This window comes from Rutilus rutilus, assembly GCF_951802725.1.
Source record: "Rutilus rutilus genome assembly, chromosome: 7".
NCBI lineage: Eukaryota > Metazoa > Chordata > Actinopteri > Cypriniformes > Leuciscidae > Rutilus > Rutilus rutilus.
In genome coordinates this window covers 21,287,180-21,302,420 of record NC_140221.1, presented here as the reverse complement: position 1 = coordinate 21,302,420, position 15,241 = coordinate 21,287,180, and the positions used below count along the sequence as shown (strand labels likewise).

The following is a 15,241-nucleotide window of genomic DNA, read 5'->3' as shown; positions in this document are numbered from 1 at the left end:
AAACCACATGACATTGCCTCTGCTTCTGATTGACATCAGGGGTAATCAGCCTGTCCACTTCTGACTGGACCACCGGTAGGGTTTCTATCTGACAGAAATGCTTGTTTGAGAAAGTAAATCTCTCTTGTGAATGCATTTTGAACTTAAAGTTAAAAATTTTTTTTTTTTTTTTTTTTTTGCACAATCATTGAATAATGTTGCACCTTAGATGCTAGTGAGGCAGTTGTTATAAATGTTAAATTTTAGCCCAGGATGGACATTGTTGCAGTTCATACGGTACCAAATGATGTGGGTCCATCTGCTATATTTCACTCAGTAATTTTATTCGCACTGTAAGTGATTGCGCGTGAAGCCCATCAGTGGGATGTGCTCTGCTGTCTGAGCTAACAGATGAAGAGGCCATATTGGCGTCATACCTCTGAGAGTCCATCAGCTTAATAAAAGTGTCAAGGCAGTTGATTTGTTATGTCTGTTAATAACAGAAGCAAAGGGTTCGACGGGAAAGAGATTAAACAGACGGCTAGAACTGACATACAGGTGCTGTCATTTGTCTTCGCTCATCCAGCTTGCCTGTCTTATGCATTTCTTCTCATTTTCTCTGTATGTCACACACAAGCTCAAATCTCCAGAGATATTTACACTGCAGTGCTACTCCTGAGCTTTGAGGTTGTGCGTTTCAGATCTCCTCAGTCATGGAGATTTAGGTTGTGCTGTCTATGTAGCCCGACTGAATCTGAACAAAGTATTGAGAGTGACTACTGCATTTATTTTTAATTCCCTACATTATTTTTCTGAATGTGTATTACAGTGGTGGTGGGGAAGCTACTTTAAAATGCTACTCATAATAAAAAAATACCTAAAGCTACTCAGAATCAAATTTATTCAATTTTTATTTTGTAATTTCATTTTATATGGGGTTTTAAATGAACAAATCCTGACTAGGGATATATATATATATATAATTCCAATTTGTTTATTTATTTACAAGTTAAATCTTAGCAACGTAACCCAACGAGTGTCTACAGTGCCTAACAGATTATTATTTTGTGTTTATAATTTATAATTTTTGCATTGGTATTTAGTATCTTTAGCATCTGATTTTGCTTTTAAAGAAATATAATAAAAAATAGGCATACAAGTATACCAGTAAATGCATTCAATACAATAACTATTCACAATTTAGATGTTCACTTTAAACTAATATTTGTTGGTTTAAATCAAGAATTGACATGGTTGCACCTATCAGTTGTGCCACCTGACAACATTAATAATGACTGGGAATATTAAATTAAAATATAAAAAATGCATTGAAGGTAATTGTAACGAGGTTAGATGTTATGGGAAGAAGGAGGCGGGAACCGGCGAACAATTAACAGCTTTAATAATAAAACAAACAAATACAAAAAAGTAAAAGACAGCAGCCCCTCACGGATGACTGCTGTCACATCAAATAAAGCAAACATGAAATAAAATAGTCCAGGCCTGGCCTCTCTCGTCCTTCACTGTCATCGTTCCTCCTTTTATGCTTCCGCTCCTCCGTGAGAGATACGAGACCTGTGCGTCGCGCAGGTGTTGCTCATTATCAATCACGCACTCGGCCTCGTCCTGCTCGCCACAATAATATAAAGTGTGACCCATGTTTCTTTACTTGATATGATAGTGGCATCTTAAATTATTTTAAAATGATCTTGAAAATAATTGAAAGTGTAAAACATATTTAACTTAAAACTAAAATTTGAGAACAATAATTGAATAATTGACAATCTTTGCTCAAATGTATTATTTATTTAGCTTAAATAATGTTTTTTATTTATTTTTTATTTCATATAGAGACATTGCAGTTGCACCAACTGACCTGACTTTTGCAACAAATTTTACATTGAACAGGCTTCTACTTGGATGCCTGTATTAACATTTGCCTATGCTAGCAAGTTCATTCACAGAATTTTTAAATAAAATGAAGTTTATGATAAAATAGCATTTTCCTAGTTTTGCATTGGTCATACCCACCTGACACAGAAAGTGTTCCAACCTAAACATACTTGAAAGTAGCTATTTTTATCAGTATTTGAGAGAGATCTACAAACCCATTAGGCTCTCTGATGATGGAGCCATAGGAAGCCACGGCTCATTAAGGCAGATTGCAAATGTCATTTTGCTGCTTCCTCTCTGGCCTTGTATTGAAGGATAGCAACGAAATTAATTTTGCATAGAGTCTCGGTTTTTGAATCAAAGCCAAAGCACGCATGACCCACGGCAAGTTTGATTAAATCACTGGTGGGGCTTTTAGAAGGAAGGTCAACCAAACCGCATTAAGACTGATTCCTCCAACCCTCTTCCCACCCAACTTCTCCCTCATCCAGCCCGTTGCCATCTTTCATCTAAATAACTCTCTCCTTGTTCCATTCCCTAGATTGCCTGTTTGTAACTGACTATTTCACCCGGACGCCTCGCAAGCTCAATGCCTACCGCTCTTTTGCCAGCGTGGAGCTGTTCCACTTCAACGTGCCTGAAGACACCGTGGTGGCTGTTTGGAACCTCATCACCTTCAAGGAGCAAGGGGGCACCTTCGGAGACAGCTGCCCAGACCGCAACGTGACAGTGTGAGTTGGCTAAACTTCCAGGTTACATTCATTTAGGGCTGGGGGCAGACAAGGACAACAATGTGATGAGGTCAGATATGTCCAAGCAGCATTTCAAATGAGAGAAAGGGATATGTAAAAGCCAAATGTCACATGCATGATTATAATGACCTTTCTGATGCTCACGCTGAAGAGTATTCTCTGTTTGCCCTAATAAAAAAAAATCTAACTCCAAGAATCATTTCACAGATCCTGATCATTTTCTGTGCTCTCCATAAAAAAAAAAAAGTGTGCATTTATCAAGTGTGGTGCCGGCAGATTTCACATCCTAACTACACACTGGAGATCCATAAGCATAAAATTCCAAGTGACAGATAAGATTTAAAATCCAAATCTTCACATTTTTACTAATTTTCACAGGGTCACATTCAGTAGAATTGCTTTAAGAGTTCTAATCCGTATTAAATGGCCTCTAAAATTAGGATGGCCCTACTTTTATTAGTCATAAAAGACATTGAGTCCTTTGGTTCTCAGTTCAAGGTTATAAAACAAAACAAAAAAAAGGCCATTTTTGCTTTGATGAGGGTATGGGATAAAAATAATTCAAACTAATTTGAAAAATAATATTCAGGGTTCAGGACGAGGTAAGCTCAGTCCACAGCATTTGTGGCACAATGTTGATTACCGTGAATTTATTTATTTTTGACTGTGAAGTTGTGTAATTTTATTAATGCACTTAAGTTAATTATTTTAAGACTTTGTATTGTTTATAAAGTTTTTTTTTTTTTTTTTTTTTACTGTTGTTTTAAGGCTTTTGGGGTTATGTTATCGAGCAGCAAAGTTTGTAAAATTTGATATAACTTTACACAGAAAAGGTTAGTAAGTGATTTTCACACTAAAATCCTTTGTCTTGTGGCTATACTATCGAAAAAGTGAGAATTTTAATTCCTACTGACTCGCTACATTTGCTTCCATTTGAAGTGCCTCACTGTAGCCCAGGTTTGTAAAAGAAACTGATGGACAAAATGAACGTTATACTGTTGATTGATCTTGCTTCCTAGGCACAAATGAAGCCAGAAATGAAGTGTGAAACACTCACTCTTTTACATTTTCCTCCATTGAAGAAAAAGTTACTTCATAAGGTGTACTTTTAGCCTTTATTTTTCTCTGTCCAATTCTTTCAAGTCATCCTTGAATGATCCCAGTGCACTTTCATAGCCAGCACACGGTGTGCTATAACACAACCGCTGTTGTTAAAGTTAGTCTTGGCCCTGGGGTAATAAAAAATGGAGAATATTATTCACTGAATACTCAGGTCTTCAAATCCCAGTACACTGGTTGTCATTAAAGCTCCATCAAAACACTGACCTTGTTATTGCCTGTCACTGAATGTACATCATAAGTGGTGAGGAAGGAACTCCTGGCTGTCTTTAATGTGTGACATAATAAAGAGGAGGATAGACTGTCCTTGAGTCAATCTTCCAGGACTGGTTTCTTCTGACAGATATCCGCATCACAGATGTTTGCTATTTATGCATTCAGCATGCATTAGCGTATGTTTAATTTGTTTGCCGCTGCTACTTCTTTGACCTTATAATTGACATTAAAAGTAACATTAATTAAGCTCAGGTTATGATGTTTTAAAAGCACTTCCTCCATGTATGCTCTTTGGCTCTTTTATTTCTTTGATGGCAGATTTCTTTCAGACTGCATATATAGAAGAACCCACTCATGTCTCCAAGGGTATATATAACATTGTGAAAAAACCTCTCTGGTAGCCTCCAGGGAAAGCTACATAAAAAAGTTGCGGTATAAACAGTGATCTCTGTGTTAACTTTTGGATTTTAAACTCATAATTTCAGTCATAACTCCAGGGGAACATATTGCCTTTCATAATTACAGTAAGTATGCCCATGTTCCAGTTTGAGTGATAATGAAATATGTCTTCGGGGCCTATCAAGTACTAAAAATGGCCTGCCTGTGATTAAAAAAAAAAAAAAAAAATCCTGCTTTTGACAGAATTGTGATTTATCTTGTAAAATAGTGATATAGATACAGTACATCGTATGATCATTATCTCATGATCCGGTTGACTTGACCCCAGCCTGCACAGTGGTAACAAGGCATGATGGATCCATGTTCTCATTCTGTTTACGCCAAATTCTGACTCTACCATCTGAATGTCTCAACAGAAATCGAGACTCATCAGACCAAGCAACATTTTTCCAGTCTTCAACTGTCCAATTTTGGTGAGCTCGTGCAAATTGTAGCCTCTTTTTCCTATTTGTAGTGGAGATGAGTGGTACCCGGTGGGGTCTTCTGCTGTTGTAGCCCATCCGCCTCAAGGTTGTGCGTGTTGTGGCTTCACAAATGCTTTGCTGCATACCTCGGTTGTAACGAGTGGTTATTTCAGTCAAAGTTGCTCTTCTATCAGCTTGAATCAGTCGGCCCATTCTCCTCTGACCTCTAGCATCAACAAGGCATTTTCGCCCACAGGACTGCCGCATACTGGATGTTTTTCCCTTTTCACACCATTCTTTGTAAACCCTAGAAATGGTTGTGCGTGAAAATCCCAGTAACTGAGCAGATTGTGAAATACTCAGACCGGCCCGTCTGGCACCAACAACCATGCCACGCTCAAAATTGCTTAAATCACCTTTCTTTCCCATTCTGACATTCAGTTTGGAGTTCAGGAGATTGTCTTGACCAGGACCACACCCCTAAATGCATTGAAGCAACTGCCATGTGATTGGTTGATTAGATAATTGCATTAATGAGAAATTGAACAGGTGTTCCTAATAATCCTTTAGGTGAGTGTATATAGTTAGGTGAATAGAGATGGATGAATGGATGGATATAGATCATTTTGAGATGGGTATAGATGTAAATATAGAGATGATGAATGGATATAGATATAGAAATGGACGGATGGATATGAATGGATAGAAAGAAAGATGGATAGATATAAGGATTTATAGATGATAGATAGGTGAATAGAGATGGATAGATGGTGGATGGATGGATAAATATAGTTAATAAGCAAAAAGGTACGAGAGGCTGTGCCATATCGTGAATAAGTCATGGCTTAAGGGTGTTGTTAGGCACAACGCGAAGTGAAGTACCTTATTGCTTTTATAAAACGGTTACCACACAATAGAAATATTAAAGCAAAAAAAATCTGTATCTATGGAACTTTCATGAAGTAAAATCACTAAAAGCCTTTCGCTGGAAAAAATAGGCCCTGACCGTGAACAGCAACAGCAGTTACATTATTTCACCTTTAGATGGCGGCAAAGACTGTCTTTATGAGTGAGTCAGTCAGTAGAGAAGACTTTTATATTGAAAGGACTGAAACTTTTGAACATGGATAAGCAAGACGCAACTGAAAACCCCTAAACTGTTAAAAGAACATGGTATCACAGTGGACATTCAAACAAATTTTTTAAATTATGAATACAGGACGGACCTGGAGGAAAATGTTATATCTACTGTAAATGCAGGTACACTTGCTTACTCAATCTCTCACAATATTCTACTCTATAGACCTTATGTAACCCCGCCCCTTTTCAGCGGCTCGTTTTAAAATATTCCCAGTCGACTGACATTTGTTAAGTCATCTGCTTTAAACATCACAGTCCTCATGATAACTTTCGTTAACTTTACATTAAGTAAGTCTACTTCAAAAGCGAATTACTCCTGGACAGAAACAGCAAATATACAGAGCGACCGCAAAAACGGAAGTTAAAAGACAATATTCTAAAGATGGCGGCGCCCTCCTTTCTCTGGCGCATTGTTCAATGAACAATATCAATGAGAACAAACATTTGTTTACATTGCAAAGAGTGGTTGCTAGGGGTGTAGTATAGAGATACATAGAGCCGTTGGGTGAAACGGTCATAGCCGTGTTTTATCGTGAATAAAACACAGCTATTGGCCAATCAGAATCAAGGATTGGAACTAACCGTTTTATTAGGCCTAATAAAGATATAAATATAGAGAGGATGGATGGATATACTGTAGATATAGAGAGATAGATGAATACATGGGTAGATAGATAGATCAAAATTATTATACATTTTAGGAATATACACATTATAAAAGGGAACCACACAAAATGATTTTATAAATCATTTTGTGTCTCCATAGATTACACTGTTTGTGCGTACAGAACATTTACTGCACAAAGTTTTGTCATGAGGCCCCAGGTCGTCTTGCTGTTTTCATAATGAACAAGGCAGGGCTCCATTCTGTCGATTCAGCTGTCAGATAGCAGGCAGGGGGTGCCATAGAGAGATGGTAATTAAAACAGGCTGAACTCAGTGCCGGGGGAGAGATAAAGTGGGAGGATAAGATAAAGAAATGGGAGAAAGCAGGACGACTGGGTCCAGTGGATAACAGCCTTGTGCTACAGCCCGTAGATCAATATCATGCTGCTGGACAGACCATGACAACTCTAATTGTGGCCCATACAAACCAATAGGCCTAGGCAGAAACAGAGCTCCTGAGGTCTTCCCAGCAGTCCCTTTTCGATGGATCATCCTTCAAACATCAAGCTAAAGCCTTTGGGAAGTCTTCTAATGTGAAACTGACACACCACATCGGATAATCAATGTTCAGCACAAGTTTTTAGGGATAAGTGATGTAATGTTCACTTTCACATTATAATTGAGGTCACAGTTGCAACTCTCCAGTCTGTCTCTGACCTCTTGGCTGAAGCCTGAAGACTTTGCTTTATCTCTCCCTCATCAATAATAAGACAGCGAGTATCATGCACATTAATCATCTTAAGTTCGAATTCATCTCACATGCTCACAGAGGGGCCGCGTAGTCAATGCATGAGGCATGGTAATGCGAGACAGCAAAACTATGATGGAAATCACCTCACCTCAATTAGACTGCAGCACTCAATCCGCATCTCATGCTTGTTTGTTTAGACAAATACATGAACAGCAAGATTTATGCCATTCATTTGCATAATACGGGATCTAGGGGATGAGATTGTCAACAGACCTAATCAAGACATAAACTAGGAGATGGGTGACAAAAACACAAAGACTACATGTCAATTTTTTTCATTTTAACCTCTAAGTTTTTGTAGATTACATACAGAACAAAGTCCATTTTGAGCTCATGTTTAGTCGAGACTCCAAGACCTGAAATGAGGGTACGTATACACTTACAAACGACACCATTGTCAAAACGTTGAGTTATGCATATAACTATACTGTTCCCAGTCGGAGGGTAACGAGGTACGCCACATGACTATGGGATATCACACTCTTGCGCCATCTGCTGAAGACACCTTTATTCACGCCTGAAAGGCTAATGACGCATGACGCCATGATATGTGGCGGTGCTGGTCCCTTACGTTTAGTTCAGTGACTTGGCTGGGGCGTGAATATGTCCCATAGTCATGTGTTGTACTGCGTGAATGGGAATGTTGAGTTATGCATAGAACTACTGTTCCCAGAAGGAGGGAAAGAAGGTACAAAACCTCTGAGCCCTGCGCAGTCGGAGGCTCAGTGAAGAGCTGGACTGAACAAAGGAAATGACTCCTCCTGGGAACAGTAGTTATATGAATAACTCAACGTTTTGAAAATGGTGTCGTCTGTACGCGGAAAACTCAAAGGAAAAGCTTCTCAGTTTTAAGCATATCGTTGTCGTATAAACGTACCCTTTATTTCAGGTCTTGGAGCCTCTACTAATTAGCTGATGACCTGAATCAGGTGTGTTTAATTAGGGAGACATACAAAATGTGCACTGTTCCCATTTAGATTTCTCCTTTATCGGATACATCCATTTCAGGTCTTTGAGTCTCGAATAACAAGCTGATATTTTGAATCAGATGTGTTTGACAGAACCCATGTTCAAATATATAGATTAACAATATATTAACATCAAAAAAACTTTTTGTAATGTCTGTTAAATGCTTTAGGCATGTGACATCCAATTCTCATAAGCACAATAATTGTTGAAGCTTTTATCATAGTATTGAATTAAATGAAAATACTGTCTTCTGTGTTGTCCTCCTAATAACATTTTTTTTTTTTTTTACTAAAAGATCTTCGATCATTTAAATGCTGTAAAACAATACACAATAAAAGTTTAATTAAATAAACATTTAAACACATTAAATTTAAAAAGAGCATAGAACAATAATAAAGAATCTGAACATATTCAATCAATATCTAGATACCTTTTCTGGGCTGGCATGTTTTATTCCAGATTAAAATGTAAACTGCATAAGTGCAAAGCAAGTATTTAAGCATTTGGTGTTGTTTGAAACATTATAGTGAATACAAAAATCTGAATGGGTGTTTGCGAATGTCAGAAATTGACAAATGTTGTTTACTGTGGTAACTGGATTATTACTCCTTTTCTATAGAATTAATGTGCATTTTTATTCAGCTCGTTGTGTAGCATATATGCAGTGTTGTAACCAGTTGATGGACAAATGTGCGTTCTTAAAATCAACACAATTCAGATAAGATACATATCACATGTTGCAATGCAGCGCCAGGCGCGGCGCAAGTGTTTTTTGCTAGTTTCAGCCCGACGCAGTTATCATTTTCACGTCCTGCGCCACGTTGTTTAAATAGCAAATGCATTTGCGCGCCCATGGGCGTGCTGGACTGAAAACGAGGTGTGTTCTGGCGCATTGTTGGACCGTTGCTATTTTGAGGCAACAAAAATAGACTGCGCCATTGACCAACTGAAACCTGGTCTAAAGTCAATGGCGCAATATTTTATTTAAAGAGCGCGTTAGAAATGTGCGCCTATAGGCGGGTCCACAACGCGCGTACATTCTGCTTATTACACACACAGGGACGTGCAGCAGCACACAAACTTGCCGAATAGTAAAAATTAAAGGATTAAAATGTAAAAGATTATTATTGTGTACATAAAGATATGGTGGAATCCGGCTTGTCCCGTAGTGCGCTTTAACCTCGAGCACGAGCAGATCTCCATTTGCGCTCTGGAGACGTGTTCAGTCTTTCCACTATCAAATTCCGTCATAGCGAATCCGCCATGGCGCGAGCGCAACTGGCTTTTAAAGGGAATGGGAGATGAGACTCTGATTGGTTTATTGCACGTAAAGCCCAAAACACACCCATTACTAATTAAGAGAATAGGGACAACCTTTTTAGACCCTGCGCCTGGCGTGCCGACCATTTTTCCCGTCGTTAAACTAGCAAAAAGTGGATTCGGACACGCCCTAAGGGAACTTGTGCCCTGCGCTTTAGATCATGTGCTTAGATCGTTAAAATAGGGCCCATAGACTTTAGTCACACAGTATTTTGAAATACCTACGATAAAAATACTGTGCATATTAATTACTGAATGCAGGCACATGTCTACTTACTTACCTTTGAATTACCTTAATTTAGGAGCTCAGAAAATATATATGTATTATAAATAGCTATAATAGATTGACAGTAACAATTAATGTCATTCTTATCTTTATCTTACAGATTTTGTGAGTACTCATTTGTGTGTGTGTGTGTGTGTTTTGTAGCTAACCTGCCTCGAGTTAATTACCAAACCTTGTTTACACCTTGTTTCAAACTCTCTCCAGTCTAATTGACAACTTGGGATTCATAGAGTGTGACCTTAAACGGTGGGAGGAAATGAATTGACTACAGAGCATGTTGATCTGATTATGATGATCTGTTTGCTAAAGGTCTATTTTACATACAGCTTGGACTCTGATCATATAGGTCATATCACTTGAGCCTGGCAGTAATATGCTAGGATTGCATGTTCTGCAAAGGATAATGACGTCAGGTTTTTGGAGCAACAAATTGCATACTATATGGCATGTCATAATTTACATGCCATATGTTTTAAACCTTGTGTGAGAGTAAGTATTTGAACTGTATAGATAAGAGCATTAAGGATGCATGATAGCTTAACTAAATGCATTCATTCAATTTCTATTTACTGTACATGTTGAGTTAATTAGAAAAACGGACATTGGTGTATGGCCAAGTCATGTGTCACTATTACACCATGCTCAACGTTGACGTTTTTGATGCTTTTTCAGCAACAGTAAAAAAGCAAGTGGTTGACCTGTCAGGAATTTGCTTGGCAGTGGCACGAGATTTCTCTCTCACTTTCACTTTCATTTAAAATCAAAATAACCAATTTACGACTACCCCTATATCTTTAAGCCCGATAATATCTATATTGGGTATTTATGTAGACAATTATTCTCTGCCCAACAAAGAGAAAAAACTGGTGGATTTGTGCCTACTACAAGCCAGGCGTTCAATTGCCCTTTGCTGGAAGAATACAAGTTGTCCTTCCCTTGGACTTTGGCTAAAAAACCTGATTTCCAGTTTGGCCCTTGAGAAACTAACATATGTTATTAAGGGAAAGTCTTCTGAATTCTACGAAATTTGGGATATGTTCTTGAGATTTGTCAAAGAAGGTGATATTGAAGAGGCTATAGATGTGTGAAGTTGTAGTAAATGCTTAATTTGTAACAGAAGTGTATGTGTGTGTATATGTATATATATGTATATATGTGTGTATGTATATATGTATATGTATGTATGTGTGTATGTATATATATATATATATATTTTTTTTTTTTCTATTATTTATTTATTGTTTTTTACTACTGCCTGGGTTATTGGGGAGAGGAGGGTTGTGAGTAAGTTATGTTTGTATTTAAGAGGACTATATTTGTTCTTTTGCTAAATGTGTTGTAAAATTCAATAAAAATATGTTTGCAAAAATCAAAATAACCACCACTTTAACAGCAACACTTTACAATAAGGTTCAGTTCTTTAATATTAGTTAATGTATTAGAATCATTAACTAACAGTGATGTTTTACAGCTAACAATTATTATTTTATTTTTTTTCATTTCAAGATGTAGCCTATCATTTTTTTTTTTTTAATACTTAATGTATGAAACAATTGATTTAGGATTTTTTTTATTTTTATATAGTAAGCCAATCTGGAGATGCCACTTGCAGCCTCAAAGGAAAAGTCTGGCAATGCAGAACACAAGCTTGTGCTTTAACAACATTCAACTGGCCAGTGTCGTCACATTCATGTGAGCAGTATGGGGTATCCGTCTTAGAATAAGACCCTAGATGATGGGACATCTTTTAGTTGCACTAGAAGTATAAGAAGGACATAAATGACTTATCTAATAACCCTGCAGAGCTCCAGCAGCAGTATTTTGAGTTATTATCTGTCAAGGATCCAGGGCGCTTTAAATCTAAAAGACGTAAACTAAAAGACATAAATGACATTTGTATGTATTCTAAATAAAATATATATATTGTACTGAATGTCAGCTTGCTTATTTGGGTCAAGATACGGATTTATTGAGTCCACTTCATGCAAACAAGAGACTATGCTTCTAACCACAGCTCAAGAACTGTCGTTCCAACCACAAAACTTTCCGATGCTACTTGCGAATGTTCCTCGACTCTTTAAACTATGCTTATATCGACGGAACTTGCGACCATAGTTGGCTAATGATGCTTTTGGGAAACGCACCCCAACCAACCAAGCAATCCTAGAAGAGGTGTATTCAAGTTATTGCGCGCATTTTTATGGTTTAATAGGACAAAAATAAACCTAGCTGAGCAACTGCCAGTAGGATGACTGGGAATGCTAGCGCAAAGTTTTTTCCAGGTATTATAGACCTCTTTGGGTGAGTGTTTAGCTAGCTGTGCACAGTGACTGAGGTAAAAATAAATTTTTTGAGCACTAAAAATGTGTCAGATAGTGATGTATAACAATATCAGTTTGCATCATGGACACCTCTGAATCATTGCGTGACAATCATACACATGATTGTGCTGTCTTTTGCCATTTTTACTTGTCTCACAAAGCCATTTCTACCTCTGAAAACGAGAAAAACAGAGAATAAAAGAGTAATTGATAGGCTTTTTTTGTGCCTTTTTTGATGGGACTGACAAACTACAGGAGACACCAAACAATGCATTGAGCAAAAATAATTGCAGACAGTGAAGCCTTTTAGAAAAAAAGTGTCATTCCATGATTTGTTGCAGGTTCCTACTGTCTGGCTGTGTCTGTATCTTGACTGACAGGCTAGGGACTGAGGGAAGAATTTTTTACTTTCATGGCTGTGTGCTCCCATGTTGAAATAAAGAAAATTGCTGTGTGGTTTTGTGATGAAAATAAGTCTGATGTGAGTGAATGATTTTTGTCTCTTTCATTCTTCGTCTCTCCTTTTCTTGTAACTGCAGCCTAGTCAGGGCGTTGTTCCAAATCAATGCCTCCTAAATTTGTAAGCATTGCTCAAAACATTACCGGCGGAGTTAAATGTTGGAATATTTGTTTACGATTCACTTAATGCATAATTTAGTGTTAGTCACAATGTTCCATTTTCTTCCTCAATCTTCTGCATTCTAATTGATTCACAGTGACTTCAATGTGCTTTCTCTGGCTCTGTGTTTCTTTTCTTATTTATATATTAGCTTACTCAAAGGGATAGTTCATCCAAAAATGAAAATTCTGTCATAATTTACCCACCCTCAAGTTGTTCCAAACCTGTATAAATGTATTTCTTCTGTTGAACACAAAGTAATATATTTTGAAGAATATGAGTAACCAAACAGTTGATGGACCCATTGACTTCCATAGTATGGACAAAAAAATACTATGGAAGTCAATGGGTCCAATCACTGTTTGGTTACCGACATTCTTCAAAATATCTTCTTTTGTGTTCAGCAAACGAAAGAAACTCATTCAAGGTTCAGAACAACTTGAGGGTGAGTAAATGATGACAATAACTATTTTTAGGTGAACTATCCCTTTCAAATGAACATGCGTGCAATCACATGTATCTGTTTTTCTTTATCTTGGACTTGAAATCTGGGTATACTTCTCATTGACTTTTGAGCTTTCAATTTCTTGAGGACATATTTTTTAGGTTTTTCAAAAAAAAAAAAAAAAAAAAAAATTGTTTGTTTGTTAGCACATATGAAGCATTTTTCCAATTGAGCACATCCCCGGATATCTTAAAAGGGAGGTTAGGGATTTTTTCTTTCTTTTAGATTTAGAAGTCAAGACAAATCAAGTTTGTCTGTCATACGAGAGAACTTCCACATCTTCTATCATAGAAAGAGGGTATCTTTCAAAGAGGGTATCTATCGATACCCATATTTATACTAGGTTAATGATATTTTCTGTCCCTACATCTACTTTAGAAAACGTTCTGAATTTTTACATGTTCATTAAGACATTATTTAGTATGTTTATTAAGTAATTTCCTTGTGGAGTTCGTCGGCTGGTCTCCTCACTCCTCACAGTAATTTCAGGTTTTACTATCCTTGTGGGGACAGTTGATGATTCTATGTTTATGAAAACATTAAGGTAAATTGTGTAATTTCTGCATCACTAGTGGCACCGAACAGAATTGCATTTTGTTTTTTGAGCATCCCAGATGCACTGAACACAATCTCATCCAGTGGCGTGAATCGGGGATTATCTGTTTGACAGACTAATGTCTGAGTGTTTGAAAACAGTCATTATTTTTGGAGTTCTGTTTTGTGCCAGCTTTAATAGGAAATTCAAGCCTCATTTGCATCACACTGGAACGTAAACGGTGACAGTCTCATTTGCATTTGGTCTCATCCAAGGAAACGGTCCACAGCTTGTTCTGAAATGTAACCTTCTCTTTGGTTTACAGGTACTTCAGGTCAGGAGCTCCACCTGTAATCAACCCCCTCCAGACACGGTTTCCAAAGGACACCGTCATACCAGGCTCCTTCGCTGTCACTTTGACATGGACGCTGCCCAACCGCACCACAGGAGTTTTCAATGTCACCAGCCCCCTCCCTGGAGACTGGTTCCTGGCTGCACACTTACCAAAGGATGAGGGGAAGATCTCTGTCAAGGTGAGTTTAAACATAGAGGATAAAGCATTCAGTGATCACTGGCTCAGAAATTAGATAATCGTTTCTCCTTTTAACAAGAGCTAAGCTTGTTGATGATGAAAAGTGCCTTATACTCATGGTTGTGCACGTACGATCCTCTCGGCATTTATGCATTTATAATTGAAGCTGCTCACTTCCGCACAGTCAGTGGGTGGCCTTCATGGGTACTAATTTAAAAGTGAGTGCTGTGATTTCAGAACTTGTCATGAACTTCTTTTTCAAATGTGATTATATATGCGTTTCCTGTCATATGCGTAGTAAGGCAATTGCATTTTTTAGTGTAATGTCCTGAATATTCAATTATATCGATTACATTAAGTTAGAAGGTCATTGCTTTTTTAAAACTGTTAATTTTCTTATTGTTCACAAAACCACACACCTATTTCTCTGCAGTATGGAAGCATATTTCCGCCTAGAATAAACAGCGTAATTGTGAGGTAAATTGTAGAATAAGAAAGTCATATTGTGAGATAAAAAGTTGCAGCTGCGAGATTTAAATTAGTCATACTCTGACATATAAAGTCACATTGTGATGTGTAAAATTACATTACGACTTATAAAGTTACAATTGGGATATGTAAAGTATCAATAAAGTGGCAATTTTCTTTTTATTCTGACTCCCTTACTGCAGGACGCCAAAGCTATTTTCATAAATAAGTAAAAGTTAAAAGTTTTAAGAAAATCAGCCAGTGGAAAGTGTTTAAAGGGCTCATGCTGCTGGCTCACAGTGGCGAC

General features: G+C 37.5%; 1 protein-coding gene across 2 annotated transcripts in view; it reads left to right on the top strand.

Annotated features, from left to right (window-relative positions):
- The window catches only part of tmem8b (transmembrane protein 8B), a 148,795-nt gene that overhangs the window by 38,302 nt on the left and 95,252 nt on the right, over positions 1 to 15,241 (top strand). For both annotated transcript variants that reach the window (XM_084415234.1, XM_084415233.1), the window contains exons 2-3: positions 2,414 to 2,603; positions 14,260 to 14,467. In XM_084415234.1, the coding sequence (XP_084271360.1) occupies positions 2,414 to 2,603; positions 14,260 to 14,467 (398 nt within the window). The remainder of the gene's footprint in view (positions 1 to 2,413; positions 2,604 to 14,259; positions 14,468 to 15,241) is intronic.